We start from the raw sequence: 16,467 nt of genomic DNA, 5'->3' as shown, positions 1-16,467 counted from the left end.
TAAAACCGCAAAGGCTTTCTCGGGTTCCTAGATGGCGTAGTGGATAGCGAATCCGTTTAGCATGCAGAGATTCGGGGTTTGAATCCACCCTCGGACAGTTTTTTTTTTTCTAAAACTTTATAATAAAGGTTCATTAGTTGACATTAGTTACCACATTACTTAACATGAACTAATAATGAACTGCACTTCTACAGCATTTATTCATTTTGTTCATGTTAATTTCAACATTTACTAATACATCATTAACACCGTGTTAACATTACTTAATATACTGTGAACTAACATGAACAAAGAATAAACTTTATTTTAACAAAGATTACTAAATACAATAATTTATTGCTCATGGTTAGTAAATGTTAGTTAATACATTACGTTTGAACTAATGATCCTTATTGTAATGTGATTATATTTTTTCCCAGTAGTTAATATACTGTGAACTAACATGAACAAAGAATAAACTTTATTTTAACAAAGATTACTAAATACAATAATTTATTGCTCACGGTTAGTAAATGTTAGTTAATACATTAAATTTGAACTAATGATCCTTATTGTAACGTGATTATATTTTTTCCCAGTAAAATCACTGATTGATGCTTTAGTTCAAGATCTTCATGGCGCTTGTTTCAGGAAAAGATAAATGGATTTTCAGGTGTGCTCTTTTTTTGCAGGTGAGAAACTAGTCTGCAAATATAACCATAGTAACTGTGCAGCCATACCCTAGCAACCATGTAGTGCACCTTACGAACCATATTGCAATATGAAGAAGCTATATCTCAGTTACACAACATTAATTTTTTATTTTTTTTCAGTTGCACAACATAAAACACTCAGCACGATGAGGGAAACTGACGTCACATGTAGCCCCGCCCCCAAAATAAGCGAAATCAAAAATTTAGCACAACATGGACATGTCATATATCAAAACACTCAGCACGATGAGGGGAATTTGCCACATGCAAGCACATTCACATTTTCTTTAGGAAATGTACCGTTTTAGGTCTTCTTCTTCTTCTTCCGGACACTTTTTCGGCGTGTAACCTGTCCCGCAGCTTTTGTCCTAGACCTACAAATGAGGTGTCAAATCGACCGGCTCATTGAGGAGTGGTGTGCTATGTATTTTATAAGTGATCTGACCAACGATGTTCGCACAGCGGGCGAAAAAGCGGCCAAAAAAGTCCCATAGACATGAATGGGAAATTCCTAAAATTCAAGCGAAATCAAAAAAATTTAGCACAACATGTACATGTCATATATCAATACACTCAGCAAGATGAGGGGAACTGACATCACGTGCAGGCACATTCACATTTTCTTTAGGAAATGTACCATTCTAGTTCTTATCATTCTTTGTGATGTACATGTATCATATGTTTAAAAAATAATTATGTAATGTGAGGAGACAAAGAAAAAATGCGCTTAATTTGAATTAATGGTGTTGCTGCTCTTAAAAGGACATTAGTTTAAAGTGAAATAAAAAATTATAAAAACTACACTGATATTTGAAAACAACAAAGTTATACAAATGGCAGAAACAACAACATATGTGACCGCCGTGCCGTCCACGGCAAGCCACCACTAGTTTTAAGCATTAAATCCTCTAAATACACGGTTAAATGTTATATTGTTTGAAAGCTTAGACTCTCAGGATTTTATTAGCCCTCACACAAAGCATAATATGATTTATAGCCATCATACTAATTTAATCCAAGTTGATAGTCACCTGAACTAGGCGGCGCTAGTCCAGTTTTTACTTACCTTTAAACGCTTCCCTTTCTTCACTGGGGTAATATTTTCCAAAACAAATGCTTGTAAAAAAAAAAAAAGTCTAAGGAACTGGAATATGTAAGCCTTTTAATCCAAAAGTCTTTAATCCAAAACGCTCGCCTCACAAATATTATGTTTCTTACCGAAAACTGTAAACAGCAGTTCACTTCCGTCCTTTGTTTCAGCTCTCACTGCGGTGTCAGATTTGTAATCCAGGGCCTAACGAATCAAACAAAGATCATGAAAATAGGGGGCGATCCCACAATATATATATATGAAATGAAACTGGAAGCTCACCAATTCTAACAACTGTGAAATATAGCAACAAGCTTTAAAGACCTTTACTTCCAACGTTGTGTGATCTGACAGATTCACTGGTGTCTGCTGCCCTCTTTTGGATGTTAGCACATCTACAGAGAGATTTTAAGAATTCCCCATTCAAGTCTATGGGGATAAAACACTCCTTTGAGCTTCCATACTGGGAATTCTGGAATTCCGATCGCTTATAAAAACCATGGCACACCTCTCCTCAATGAGCCGGTCGATTTGACACCTCATTTATGGGTCTAGGACAAAAGCTGTGGGACAAGTTACGCGCCGAAAAAGTGTCCGGAAGAAGAAGAAGAAGAAGTATGCAAGAGAATAAGAATGTGCTATTGCAAGCACATTAATTTCATAATGACTGCAGTTTTGAAATGTCAAAACACTTAGTAGTCACTTTTGTCCAAAAGTATTGGCACCCCACCGGGTATTCACATGACTAGTGATGTGTAGCCCCGCCCCCCAAATAAGCAAAATCATAAATTTTGCATAACATGGATGTGTCCAATATCAAAACACTCAGCCCAATGAGGGGAAGTGCCTCACGCATGTTTTGGTCACGTCATGTGACGTCATGTGTAGCCCCGCCCCCCAAATAAGCGATATCAAATTTTGCACAACATGGACATGTCATATATCAAATCACTCAGCACGATGAGGAGAGATTGCCACGTGCAAGCACATTCACATTTTTTTCAGGAAATGTACTGTTCTAGTTATCATTATTATTATGTTTGCTTTGTAGAAGCGAACATTCTGATTTCCGTTATAAGCTTATTATTATTGTTATGTTGGCTTTGTAGAAGCCAACATTCTGTTTTCTGTTATAAGCTTATTATTATTATTAATATTGTTATTATTATTATTATGTTTGTACAAGCCAACATTCTGTTTTCCGTTATAAGCTTATTATTATTAGCCAAAAATCTACGAAAAAAATGCGGCCTAGGGCGTTCGAGCCACATGCACCAAATTTGGATATGTCGTAGACCCTGGTCTGTAGTTTTTATTTTATTTCGGGTTTCCGATCAGAACTTTCGGTTTTCCCGTAGTCGACGATCGAACATCCCATAGACTTGAATGGGGAATTCCGAAAATTCCTCTAAGCTCTCACACACGCAGCGTGCGCAGAGCTCAGGCACAGCTTCTGTTCGGTGTTCTATGCAGTCTAATAATAAGTAGAATCCCATAATGACTGCAGTATTGACAAACCCTCAGTAGCCACTTTTCGCCAAAAGTATTGGCACCCCACCGGGTATTCTGGTGACGTCATGTGTAGCCCCGCCCCCAAAATAAGCAAAATTAAAAATTAGCGCAACGTGGACATGTCATATATCAAAACACTCAGCACGATGAGGGGAAGTGCCTCGTGTATTCTGGTCACGTCACGTGATGTCACATGAAAATGAAAATTTGCATATTATGGACATGTGACATATCACAACACTCAGCACAATGAGGGGAAGTGCCTCACGTGTATTTTGGTCACGTGAAAATTAAAAATTTACACAACATGGACATGTGACATATCAAACACTCAGCACAATAAGAGGAACTGCCTCACATGTATTTTGGTCACGTCACGATCAAAAATTTGCACAACATGGACATGTGACATATCAAAACACTCAGCACAATGAGGGGAACTGCCTCACAGGTATTCGGATCACGTCACATGCTCATGTCTGATCGCCTCCAAACGTATTGGCACCCTAGGGGTCCAGTAGCTTTCACAATCTTTCTTGCTTTTCACTTGCCATTGTAGACCCTGTTCTGATGTTTGTTGCTATTACTTTTCTATGCGATCTGAGTACCGGTTCTCAAAATGTTTTTTTTTTCCCCATAGACTCCTATTATAAACTTTTGATGTTTATAACTTGGCAAGCTTTCAAACTATATACACCAAATTCGGCAGGCTCCTTTAGGGTGATACTCTGAACAAAGTTTTAAATTGGTGTACCGACTGGCCTTTCGGTTGTCCCGCAGACCCACTCCCAAAATATGCAAAATCAAAAAACTTTTTACAACATGGACATGTGACATATAAAAACACTCAGCCCAAGGAGGGGAATTGTGTGACAGATTTTTGGATGACATCACATGCTCGTCTCCACTTGCCTCCAAATATTTTGCCACCCTAGCACTGCACTAGATTTCACAAGTTTTATGTCCACTGGTCTCCAAATGTAACACTGACCCTTATGTCCACTTGCCTCCAAAAACACTGGCCTTTGCGAATACTTGCCTCCTCAAAGCCGACATCAAAGTTTGTTGCGAGAAACTTTACAAATCTAGTTGTGTATTGCCCCCTTTAGCATCAATGATCGCATGCAGTTTTTTGTAATAATTGTGCATGAGGTCTTTAAACTCTTTTTGGTTAAAAAGTAAATTATTTTCAAAAACAAACAGATCCTGAATGTATACAGTACATACATGTATATCCATCATACCAGAAGAATGTGAAGAATCTCTGCTATATGACTACAAACACCATTTCCACCTAAACAAAACACAATTCCAATAAAAGCAGCTAAATTAACAGACCAGAAAAATGACACAAGAAATCAGCCATTACACTATACAAACAAAAGCTGAGATTCTACAGATTATAATAGTATAAGAATCACAACTCAGTGACCAAAACTCACAGAACTATGTAGAAACAAATGCCACTAGACTTTCGTATGGCCATAACACTAAGTTTGCTCTTACCGTTGCTGTTTTGTGATTATAATTCACATTCCAATATAAAACTCCACTTCTTTCTTGTAATCCCATGACTGTGTTGCTAATAAAACTAGAGAGGTTTACAAAACAAAGAAGGCGATTGATCATCAACCCTCACACATTAAAATGTCTGCATTGCTATAAGATTTTGCTTCAGGTTATAAGAATTTGGGCCCATTCCTTTCTGCTGGCTGAATCCTTTCTATAGGCGGGTCAAGCATTCAAGTCGGCCAAGGGTATCTGGAGCAAACGCTGTTCAGAAAAGAAACATTTACACCCCATTTAAATGTCCTGGACCTTTACATTCTGTAGATAACTGCGTCAATGATTTTTATCATAAAACGGTTGGAAAAGAAATAGACTGTGTATGCGACACAAGAAGAGCTGGATTTATTGATAAAAGACAACGTAGTTATGTTTTTAAATTGACAGCTTTTCAGAATAGCGATCAGGAATATCTTATATTAGCTGAAAGGTCTGTAAACACGAGTTTATTATGGATTAGTTTTGTTTATTTGGTCCAAAGTTATGACTATTTTTATTCATGGAAGTGTTGGCTTGCTCTCGAGGCTCACTTTAACCCGGATACGCATTCAGCTGTGGCATGACACATATTACTGTAACTACTGTATTTACTTAGTGGCGAGATTCCAAAACAAACCATAAATATTTATATACCTTCTGAATATAATGAACAGAATACCTCTGATACACAATAGGTAAATCAATCACTTAATGGTGAGATGTTATAAAATAGATTTCTTGAGTTTTTAGGCTTTCACTACCTGAGTTTAAAGTGATGTACACTCTAAAATTGAACAATTTTGTCGGACAGAATTTGTTCCATTTTCTCTTACTCTGACCTGATAATATATATTCTTATATTTTATATTTTTTATATATATGTGCATGTTTATGTTTTCCAGGACAACAATGTGACCATGGAGGAGGCATCACTGTCCACATCAGAAGGAGAGATGGATGAAGGGATGGATGAATATGAAAATCAGAGTGATATCCGAGAGCTGAGAGCACGGCGCTGTGCTTTAGTTCACAAACTAGCAGAACAACAGAAAAGGAGAGACAAAATAAAGGTGTGGCAATTACACACACACAAAAAATTATTTTTTACCCCCTCACTTTAACCCTTGGTAACTGTCTGAATGTCCATTTATATCAGGCTGTTCTACAAACCGGAATCCAGCTAGAGCTGGAGATTAGACCTTTCTACCTTGTCCCTGATACAAACTGCTTTATTGACCACCTGGAGGGATTGAAAAAGCTGTTGGCGTGTGGCAAATACATACTGGTGGTACCATTAATAGGTCAGCACTTTTTCTTTTCTTTTCTTTCCTTTCTTTCTTTCTTTCTCATATTTTTCTGTATACTTTTTTATTATAATTAATAATTATAAAAATTTCCATCCATTTTGTGTTCAAAGTATATCTTTTCCCTGTGGCTCAGTGATTACAGAGCTGGATGGCTTGGCTAAAGGGCAAGAATGCCGGGATATGGACTACATAGGTGAGACAGCACATGCCAGGCAGGTGCAGGAATGTGCTAAAGCAGCCATGACTTTTTTGGAAAAGGGGTTTGAAGCCAGAGAGCCTGGACTGAGAGCACTCACCAGCAGGGGAAACCAGTTAGAGTCAATTGCTTTCCGCAGTGAGGACACTTCCGGACATAAGGTATGTATATATTTTCTGTATTCTTTGAAAACAACCATTATGGTGTATTTGATTGTATTAATTGTTTGTGTTTTGCTGTTTTCCCAGGGTTCCAATAGTTTTAGAATCACATAGCGGTATGCAATATAAAAAAAAAAGATAATGACAATCAGACGATATTTTACATAATTCTAAAAATGTGTTTGTTTAAAACCGTGTAATTTCCTTACATTGTACACTAGCTCCCTTTTAAAATACCAGGAGGATACTGATTAATTTAAACAATATATTGAAGCACAATATTTATTATTTATTATTATTTATTATTTAAAACTGAGGCATTTTAGTAAGAACAACACAAATCACTGCTCTGCAGTAAAGTCAACTGTGCAGTACAAATAAGCAAAAATATGGCATTGCAATATAAGTTCAAACTTATGTCAAAAACAGCACAAGAAACGATTTGTAAATATTTTACTCCTTCAAGGCAAAATTTTCCATAGTCAAAAATACAAAAAACTTCAGTATTTAAATCAAAAGACTACCTTCAATTTTAGATTAGATTAGAATCACCTTTGTCATTACACATGTACAAGTACAAGGCAACGAAATGCAGTTTAGGTCTAACCAGAGTGCAATAGCAGCAAGTGCAGGATATGCAGTTTTTACAAGATTTAAATGAGTTAAATAAAGTGGTAATATAGAAGTAATTTATAGATTTGTGTGTACTATGAACATAATATACAGATGGCTATAATTCTAACTGAAATTTACAGAAGGATGTAACAAAATATGGCTATTACTATAAACAGTAATTTACAGATGTGTATGTACTATGAATATAATATACAGATGAATATATATGTACTATGAACATAATATACAGATGAATATATATGTACTGTGAATATGATATGCAGTATAAACTGAAATTTACAGAATAGTATGTGTAGTGTATATATAGTATACTATATATAATATATATATATATATATAAAATAGTATGGCTGTTAATATAATATATTGCTGTTACAATAAGCAGAAATCAGGTGTTTTATATATAATGGTAAGGCAATGGTGAAGTAAAAAAAATTTTGTAATGTCCGCAACACTTTTAACCTCCCATCTTTATTAATTAATTAATTAAAAAAAGCAACGTTGCTTTTTTTTTAATTAATAAAGATGGGAGGTTAAAAGTGTTGCGGACATTACAAATTTTTTACTTTAACAGTTTCTTTTGTCCTGCACCTGCCGGAAGGTGGGATGTGCACACATTTACTGATTTAACAGACAAGGCAATGGTGAGCAACAATGCAAAAGTGAGCATAGTTTGTGTAATAGTCCATTAGTGCAATAACGTCCATTTGTGTACACAGTCCATTAGCGCAATAACGATGTGTGAAAGGGGAGATGTAACAGTGTATGAAGGACATTGACAGTATGATCAGCGAGGGGCAGAGTTCAATAAAGAGACAGCTCTAGGAAAAAAGCTGTTCTATAGTTGGCTGGTCCTGGTCCGGAGGCACCTGAAACACCTGCCGGAGGGCAGAAGTGAAAACAGTCTCTTGGCGGGATGAGAGGAGTCATTAAGAATGCTGCGAGCTCGATGCAGACAGCGTTTCTTCTGGATGTCCTCCATGGCTGGAAGTGGAGTCTCTGTGATGCACTGGGCGGTTTTCACCACCTGCTGCGATGCCCTGTGCTCTGCAACAGAGCAGATCCCATACCAGTCTGTGACACAGCTGGTCAGGATGCTTTCTATTGCACAGCGGTAGAAGTTCACCAGGATAACCGAGGAAAGCTTATTTTTCTTTAGTGTCCTCAGGAAAAAGAGGTGCTGGTGAGCCTTCTTCACCAGGCTGGAGGTGTTGGTAGTCCAGGACAGGTCCTCCGAGATGTGGATCCCCAGCCACGGCTCAACAGCCATCCCATTGATTTGGATGTTGTCATGTGTGCCTCCTGTCTCTTTCCTGAAGTCCACAATAAGCTCCTTTGTTTTGGAGGTGTTAAGGAGCAAGTTATTGTCGTTGCACCATGTGGGTAGGTGCTGGATCTCCTCCCTGTAGGCAGTTTCATCATTGTTGGTGATGAGACTGATCACTGTAGTGTCATCTGCAAACTTGATGATGGAGTTAGATCCATTCTCAGGCCTGCAGTCAGAGGTGAAGAGGGAGTAGATGAAGGGGCTCAGCACACAGCCTTGTGGTACAGCAGTGTTGAGTGTGATTTTTTTTTCTTATCTGCAGACTTTTTTCATCTTTTTCTTTGGATTCTTCCAAACAAAAAATACCTGAAGCCTTTTAACTGTGGCCAATTTGCCAAACGTGAAAAAGTACATTTGAGATCATGAGAATTTTCATAAGGTGAACTGTGACATGAGACCATGCAGAGGTTTATATATCACTAGTAATCTATTATAATCGATGTGAAATTTTACTAGGAGAGAGTGCAGTGTGGATAAGTCAGTGATGTGTCATTATCATCTGGTTCTAGTTAGGCCTCCAGCTGCTGCATTCTGGGCCCACTGGAGCTTATGCATTTGCTGGAGCATTCAGACATTTCATGTAGTGACATTCTATTTCTTGTCTTAGCAATATTTCAAATAAAAGGCTCGAGTCAGTAATCACAGCAAGGTCTTTTAGTGATGCATATGTTGAAAAAGAAATGGCATAATAAAGAAATAATAAGAGATATGCTGATCTAGCTGCATTAAGAGATTTTTTGAAGCTCAGGAGGCTTGTAATGCTAATTGAAATACTACCAATGTAGTTTTACAATATCTGCGTTCTAATTTACCGATGGTCTTTAATGTGCATGTGTGATTCTTGCTACAGAGATTTGAGTTAAGAGTGAAAAAAAAAGTTCTCATGTACAGTCATCCCTGCCAGTCTAGGTCAGTATACAGTAACTGCCAGATAATTATTGTAAATCACTGCTTACTGAGTCTCCTTTGTCAGCAGCAACCCTGTCTTCAAGGCAATGTAAGTCATTGTGACTACATGCATTTGCCTGGTTATGTTAAGGGGAAGATGCAGTGAACATTTTGTGCTCAAGCAGAGCATGAAATCTGATTTAAACCAAAATTCCTTAGTGGTTCAAGTAATTTTAAATAAGAAAAAGTAAATAAGCACTGCACCACACTCCCTCTGATCTTTTAGCATTGCTCGAATGGTCCCACCAAACATGGTATCTTATGTTCTGGCTCCAAGGTAATGGAAAGAACTTCCTGAACAGCTGTGTCACTTGTCTTCAAACGGCGGATGGAGACCTAACTCTTCATAAAATATTTAACTTAGCACTTTCTTGGGACTGTGTTATTTTGCTAGTCTATAGAAATGTCAGTGATAAATTTGCAGAAATTAAAGAGAAATTGAAAATAAAATTTTAGAGCAGCTAAACATTTGAAGTACAAGAAATACCATTCATAAAGTTTATCACCTAATTTCTACAGATAAACAAAAATGGCATGGGTGTTGCAGACTGCATGGGCAGTGTTTGTAGGCTGCATTGCCAATAAATTGAATTATATGTTAGAAGAGGCTTTAAAGGTAGATTGTAGCTATGTTGTAACCAATTGTGGAACAGGCATCTCTAGGAATTAGGCCATAGTTTGGAACCCATCAGCTGTTAAAACGTAGTTCTCTTTAACATAGTTTTAGGTCACACACAGTTTTTACATATACCCCTTTTCCACCAAAAATAACCGGGTGCTGGTTCAGAGCTAGTGCTGGTGCTGGTTCAAAGTTGGTTCCACTGGCGAACCTTCTAAGAACCGGTTTGCCTTTCCATCGGTTAGAGAGCCACCACAGAGCCGAGTCTGATGTCACTGTATAGGTGTCGCGTTTCCCAGCAACGTTAGCGCAGCAGCAGCAAACACAACATCAACAATGGCGGATGTTGCTTTACTGTTAATGCTCATGGCTTTGTGAACATACATTGGCATCCAAACACGGTGAATCCACGTGTACTGTACCTGCAGCTCCATGTAATTTGTATAAATGGAGGTTGCACTCGATAAAGTACATAATATTTTATCATTAACACAGAAAAAAGTTAGCCTTAGCATGTAGCTACCTACTATCATGTGTGCTGATAATTGATCATATTGCAGTAAAGTAAAAGTGTATTAAACTCTAGTATACTTAAGGTACATTATCACAGGCGCTAACAGTAGCCCCAGCCACAGCCCCTGACGATTGCAGTTCATAAGTCTAGACCAGCAACGTTTTGGTGCTACTTAAGAACCACTTTTCCTGGTTCAGAGCCAGTGCTTTGGCTGTCGAAATATAAAGAACTGGTTCTAAATTAGGCTCTGGCTCTGAACCAGCTCTCAAATGCCCCTTTTCCACCGGAAAGAACCAGGTGCTGGTTCAGAGCTAGCACTAGTGCTGGTTCAAAGTTGGTTCCACTGGCGAACCTTCTAAGAACCGGTTTGCCTTTCCACCGGCTAGAGAGCCATCACAGCGCCGAGTGTGACGTCACTGTATACGTGTCACGTGTCCCAGCAACGTTAGCGCAGCAGCGGCAAACACAAATACAACAACAATGGTGGATGTTGCTTTACTGTTAATGCTCATGGCTTTGCGAACCTACATTGGCATCCAAACGCGGCGAATAAAACGTGTACGTGCAGCTCCGTGTAATCTGTATAAACGGAGGTTGTAATCGATAAAGTACATAACGTTATTTTATCGTTAACACAGAAAAAAAATAGCCTTAGCATGTAGCAACCTACTATCATGTGTGCTGATAATATATCATATCGCGGTAAAGTAAAAATGTATTAAACATTAGTATACTTAAGGTACATTATCAAATGTGCTAACAGTAGCCCCGCCCCCAGCTCCCGCCACAAGCGGTTCTTAAGTGTAGACCAGCAACGTTTTGGTGCTACTTAAGAACCACTTTTCCTGGTTCGGAGCCGGTGCTTTGGCAGTCGAAACAGAAAGAACTGGTTCTAAATTAGGCTCTGGCTCCGAACCAGCACTCGAACTGCCTTGGTGGAAAAGGGGAAAAACTGCCTTGGTGGAAAAGGGGCAATAGTCTCAGGTTTCCTTTAGTCAAATTATGTAACATTGCATGGGCAAGACATTGTAGTACATCATTGCAGAACCATGCAACCTTATCTCAAAAAAGCTCAGTGAGAACCAAATAGAAAGACTTTCGGTTTCCGTGACACTTTTTGATGTCTCTCAGGTCCTTTTGATGTCAGATGTCTCAAAACTCATTTTCACTCTCCAGAAGAATTCTCCAGTCTTTTCTCAAACAGTTGCTGCAATTGACATCTGTGTGGCGACAGTTAAGGAATGAAGGAAATGCCATTAAAATTAAGGAAGATGCAGGACATACTGCCAGCAGACTGCAAACAGGAAGGGGAAGGCTGCAAGTAAACATGGGCATTAACTTACAAATGTCAGAAAGAAGTGATTGAGAATACAATTGACATTACTGTTAAAGAACGAGAATTTGTTTTTTAAACATGACAAAAGGTACACAACAGTTTAAAGGTCTAAGATATGATCAGAATCTTTTAAAAGTTTTGTCATGATGCATGGCCAGATGATGTTAAAGAGGTTGACACATTTATGAAATGGTACAAAGACATGATGTGTCGATGTAGCTTGTTGACAAAATGGCTTTTAAATTTTAGACAACTGGTTCAAAGGTTATGACCATAAACATACTTAAAAAGTAGGCCTAAATTTGACCCAATGGTGGTGATAGAGCATTTAGACCAGAGACAATGTTAAATTTAAAAACTTTTTCCCCAGACAGTATGGGCTGCTATATAAATGCTAGCCAAAAACGAAGAAGGGTACTTGGCTGTCTAATAATATTTTCATCATGTAACAAATAACAGCAATAGCTAACAGTAATTTTGTTACATTAGTACATGACAAAAATTGGTACAAAAAGGACCTGCATTTTACTTATGCGGAGCAAGTTAAGTTTGAAGATATCAGTGTGTCACATTGCTTTGTAATGTTAAGTGCATTGTTTTCTGTGTTCCCTGTGTACAGAACCACAGTTCACTTTATTAAAGAGCTTTGACTGGAGATCTGGCCGATTGTTTAGTAAACCCTACCTCACTTATTGCCATTACAGAGTTCTGAGTAGACTCACTACAGCAATTCAACCTAGTGTTTTGCCAACTTTAACTCACACACTGATAAATACATCTCGAGTCTCTAAGGAGGACATTTATTAGGAACTGTAAATCGCCTATATCTGAAATTTGGTATATGTGCTAATCTGTCAGGGGATTATTTACGTTTACAGCATTTGGCACACACCCTTATCCAGAACGACTTACATTTATCTCAGTTATACAACATGTGAAGTTAAGATTTAAGGTTCTTGCTTGATGGCCCAGCAGTGGAAGCTTGAATGCCCTGAAATTTGAATTTGCAGCCTTCCAATCAGTAGTCCAACACCTTAACAACCAAGCTACCACTTCTCCTACATACCACATATGCACACTCAAATACATGCACACACTCAGTCAACTTTTAGGTACACCTATAGTTCAGATCAGTGAAGTTGTGCGGTTTTGTAATCAGCCAATCATGTGGCATTAATCACTCTTTACAACCCATGTTCCCTTTCCTGCTGTTTAGCATTGTAATTATACAGTGTAGCATAAACATTCAATCAATTATGTTCACATTTTTTTATCCATTTTCCTTACCTTGGTTGGGTGTTTCCATGGATCAAACTTAACTTCTGGTATATATCTAACTTCTTCATATCAATTATCAAGTCTTATTGTCCATTTTTATCTCCAGGGCAACAATGATGATGTGATTCTGTCATGCTGCCTGCATTACTGTCAAGACAAGGCTAAGGAATTTATGCCTGCTCAGAGAGGTGAGAAATATGTTTTCCTTTCACTAAGCCAGCAAACATCTATGCTAATTTGTGTTGACTTTTGGAAAAGATGCTGTTTTTTTCTTCTTGCCCTTTGTGTGTGTTTTGAACTGATCTTCCTGTGTTTACAGCTCTAAATCTAATTATTGTATTTTCCATCAGATGGACCAGTTCGACTACAGAGGGAAGTGGTTTTACTCACAGATGACCGTAATTTGCGTGTGAAAGCTCTAACACGTAATGTCCCAGTTCGAGACATCCCTGGCTTTCTGAGCTGGGCTAAAGTAGGCTGAACGAAGGAAAAAGACCTCCTGATGTAAAAACAATGCTCATTCTCCAGTGCAACAGAGTGGAGAGCAAGAATGTGGCACAGAGTAAGCTTAAGAGGGAGTATGTTTGTGAGAGAGGAACTAAGCAAGGCTTTTTTGTAACTAACTTCATCTTTTCATGAAGATGAATTCCTTTATCCTCTTCATAACAATCATGAAGTGACGCAGGAGAGTTTTACTGATGAGTCAGGCTGAGCTGACCAGAGTCCTGTGCTTGAGTGAGCGAGTGAGGTGAGTGTGTGAGCGAGTGAGTGCGTGAGTGAGGGAATTAGTGGATGGGTGTGTATGATAGAGCGCGCATCTGCACAGAAGCGTAGGGCAGAAGAAAAATTAATACAGTACACCTGTAAGATATCAATGTTGAACATTATGTAGCTTTAAGTACGAGAGCTGGGAATCAGATATGAAAAACCAGATCACTCTGATCGAAATATTCGTGGATGTGATCACATTGGTCCTCCACTGACAACCATTGGTTCACAGCAGAGAGAGACATTTTTGTCATCTTTTGTTCCTGTCCTGTGGCCTACAAGGCCTTAAAGACATTCATGCCATTGTATTCAATTAAACATTATTTTCTGTTTGCCAATCACAATAAACTAAATGCTCAGCTAATTATGCTACTTTTGAATATGTTTTAACTAGACAGACACAAGCTTACAATGATTTTGAGATATACATATTTGTCAAAAAAACTTATGGTTGGCCTTAAAATGTGGTGTTTTGCAGCTCCAACCATAGCCATACATATGTTTCATGTGAAATACAGTATTCATCTGATATTTTAGTTTTATGGGCTCATTGTTCTTGAACTGAATTTAAAGTGTTTCATCTATGGGCAGTCCACACATCACAGTTTTTTCCTCATTTTGGTCTAATAAATCTTTGCAATCTTGCTATTGTGTCCCTGATTTTGTAGAATACTTAAATTTAAACTTGGGTGACCACTGAAAGGTATATTCACTATATTTAATTATATTTACTTACACTGTACTCAAATCATTGACATTCACGGTCTAAAAGGTAAGATTAAAGAAGGATTAGTTACTTGAAGAATAATTAGGTTTATCAGTTACTTCAGTAAAACAGAGCACAGGTTAACTATTAAAATAAATTTGTGTTTACTAGAAATATGTAATTTACAAAATACACACATTAAATACATTTAGAGGTGAAAATGTCTGTGCAAACTGTCTGACTTAAATATTACAATAAAAAACCTTAACTGACCTGCAGGTAAGTATAAAAAAATACTAAAAAAAAAATTTAATCCTTAATACAAAACACAAAAAATATAAATAAGCAAACAGGTCCATGGTAATAGTACATATTTTCAAATGTAAATGGATGTATGTTAATGTCTTGATAATTATTAAGATACAGAAATCTGACAGCATTACTGTGTGAATATTGAAGAAATGGCATCAAGCTAAGTTCATAATATATGTATACATGTATAACATATATCATGCATATATGTTTTCTTGTCTGGAACTGTGTTTTGTACATTAGCAGTTTAAGCTTCATGCCACATTGTACTATACATTGCAGCTACCAATAAAAGAAATAAATCACTGCAACATTGGCACAATCACTAGAAAAATCAGGAATTAAGTAAATTAAATAATGCTTTTTGTAAGGAATATATCAACCTCACATATTTTAGGCTACATCAGAGTAAACGAGACTGTTGAGTACTGTATTACTCAATTACTAAATACTCAATGTATTTTACAGCAGTTTGCTATCATGATATGTAGTATATTATAGGAGCACATTTTTTTGTATAAAATTATATAACATTTTTAATAGCATAGTACAGATGAAATCATAGATAAAATGAAAGAAAAAGCACTTTAAATAAAGTGATTTTATCTTTTATATATATATATATATATATAAAACAATGTTTATGTAATAATTGCACCAAGGGTACCAAACATAACCTTTTCATGCATAAAGAAGTCACAGTTTACATCTACATTATTAGTCAAATGATTGTAAAAGAGTTTTGTTTGTTTCTGTAATTTTAATATCGCTGTCGGGTCGCTTTTCTTTATTTGCTTTGTATGTTCCACCTTTCACTATACCGTTTTCAAACTCGCTTTCATGGTGGGTGAGCCACAGGCTCTTAAGGGTCTTAAGGGTCAGTAATCAAAGATGAAAGATAAATATTTACAAACCACAGAGACTGCAGAGGACACACAGAAATAATCTTTCTGACATTTCTTTCATAGTTCACATCCCCTTGTTCCCCAATCATACCAAGATTATACCGTGTGTGTGTGTGTGTGTGTGTGTGTGTGTGTGTGTGTGTGTGTGTGTGTGTGTGTGTGTGTTCAACCAAGTATGTAGCTGAGGTCTGGAAGTAGTCAGAGTGGCCGGGCAGAGCTCCAGCACCCCTTCACCATTATGCAACTTGAGTTCCTAGAGTGTAGAACAGGATGCATGCAGGATGGGGGAAGGGTTTCTCTGTCATTCTTTTCTATTAGATACTGTTACAGAATAGTTTCCAATTGGAGAATTGCAAATGCATAACCATAAGTTACCTTCTGGGTTAAGAGTCTGGCCATTAAAAATATACACACAGATAAATTTAGTGTAAGTGCTGTGTTTTTGTGGTTTGTAATTTTAATCTAAAATTTTTATATTTGTATAAATATAAGGATATATTTGGATATTGCACCCCTGTCCAAATAACCCAGTGGAGAAGAACAAAGTACAGGCCACCAGTAAACATGACATGATTTGCTTTCTTTTTGCAGCCATATCAGTATGTAGTTTTCAAA

The 16,467-nt window shown here is 37.4% G+C and overlaps 1 protein-coding gene across 1 annotated transcript in view; it reads left to right on the top strand.

Moving 5' to 3' along the window:
• Nucleotides 1-14,574, top strand: part of smg6 (SMG6 nonsense mediated mRNA decay factor) — a 33,900-nt gene extending 19,326 nt beyond the window's left edge. Inside the window, exons 15-19 of the mRNA XM_047804743.1 lie at nucleotides 5,742-5,909; nucleotides 5,996-6,140; nucleotides 6,280-6,503; nucleotides 13,268-13,349; nucleotides 13,512-14,574. Coding sequence (XP_047660699.1) covers nucleotides 5,742-5,909; nucleotides 5,996-6,140; nucleotides 6,280-6,503; nucleotides 13,268-13,349; nucleotides 13,512-13,642 — 750 coding nt within the window. The 3' untranslated portion in view covers nucleotides 13,643-14,574. The remainder of the gene's footprint in view (nucleotides 1-5,741; nucleotides 5,910-5,995; nucleotides 6,141-6,279; nucleotides 6,504-13,267; nucleotides 13,350-13,511) is intronic.
• Nucleotides 14,575-16,467: the final 1,893 nt, after the last annotated feature.

This window comes from Tachysurus fulvidraco, chromosome 20, assembly GCF_022655615.1.
Source record: "Tachysurus fulvidraco isolate hzauxx_2018 chromosome 20, HZAU_PFXX_2.0, whole genome shotgun sequence".
Taxonomy (NCBI): Eukaryota; Metazoa; Chordata; class Actinopteri; order Siluriformes; family Bagridae; genus Tachysurus; species Tachysurus fulvidraco.
Note: the sequence above shows the minus strand (reverse complement) of the source record. Positions and strands in the feature narration are given on the sequence as shown.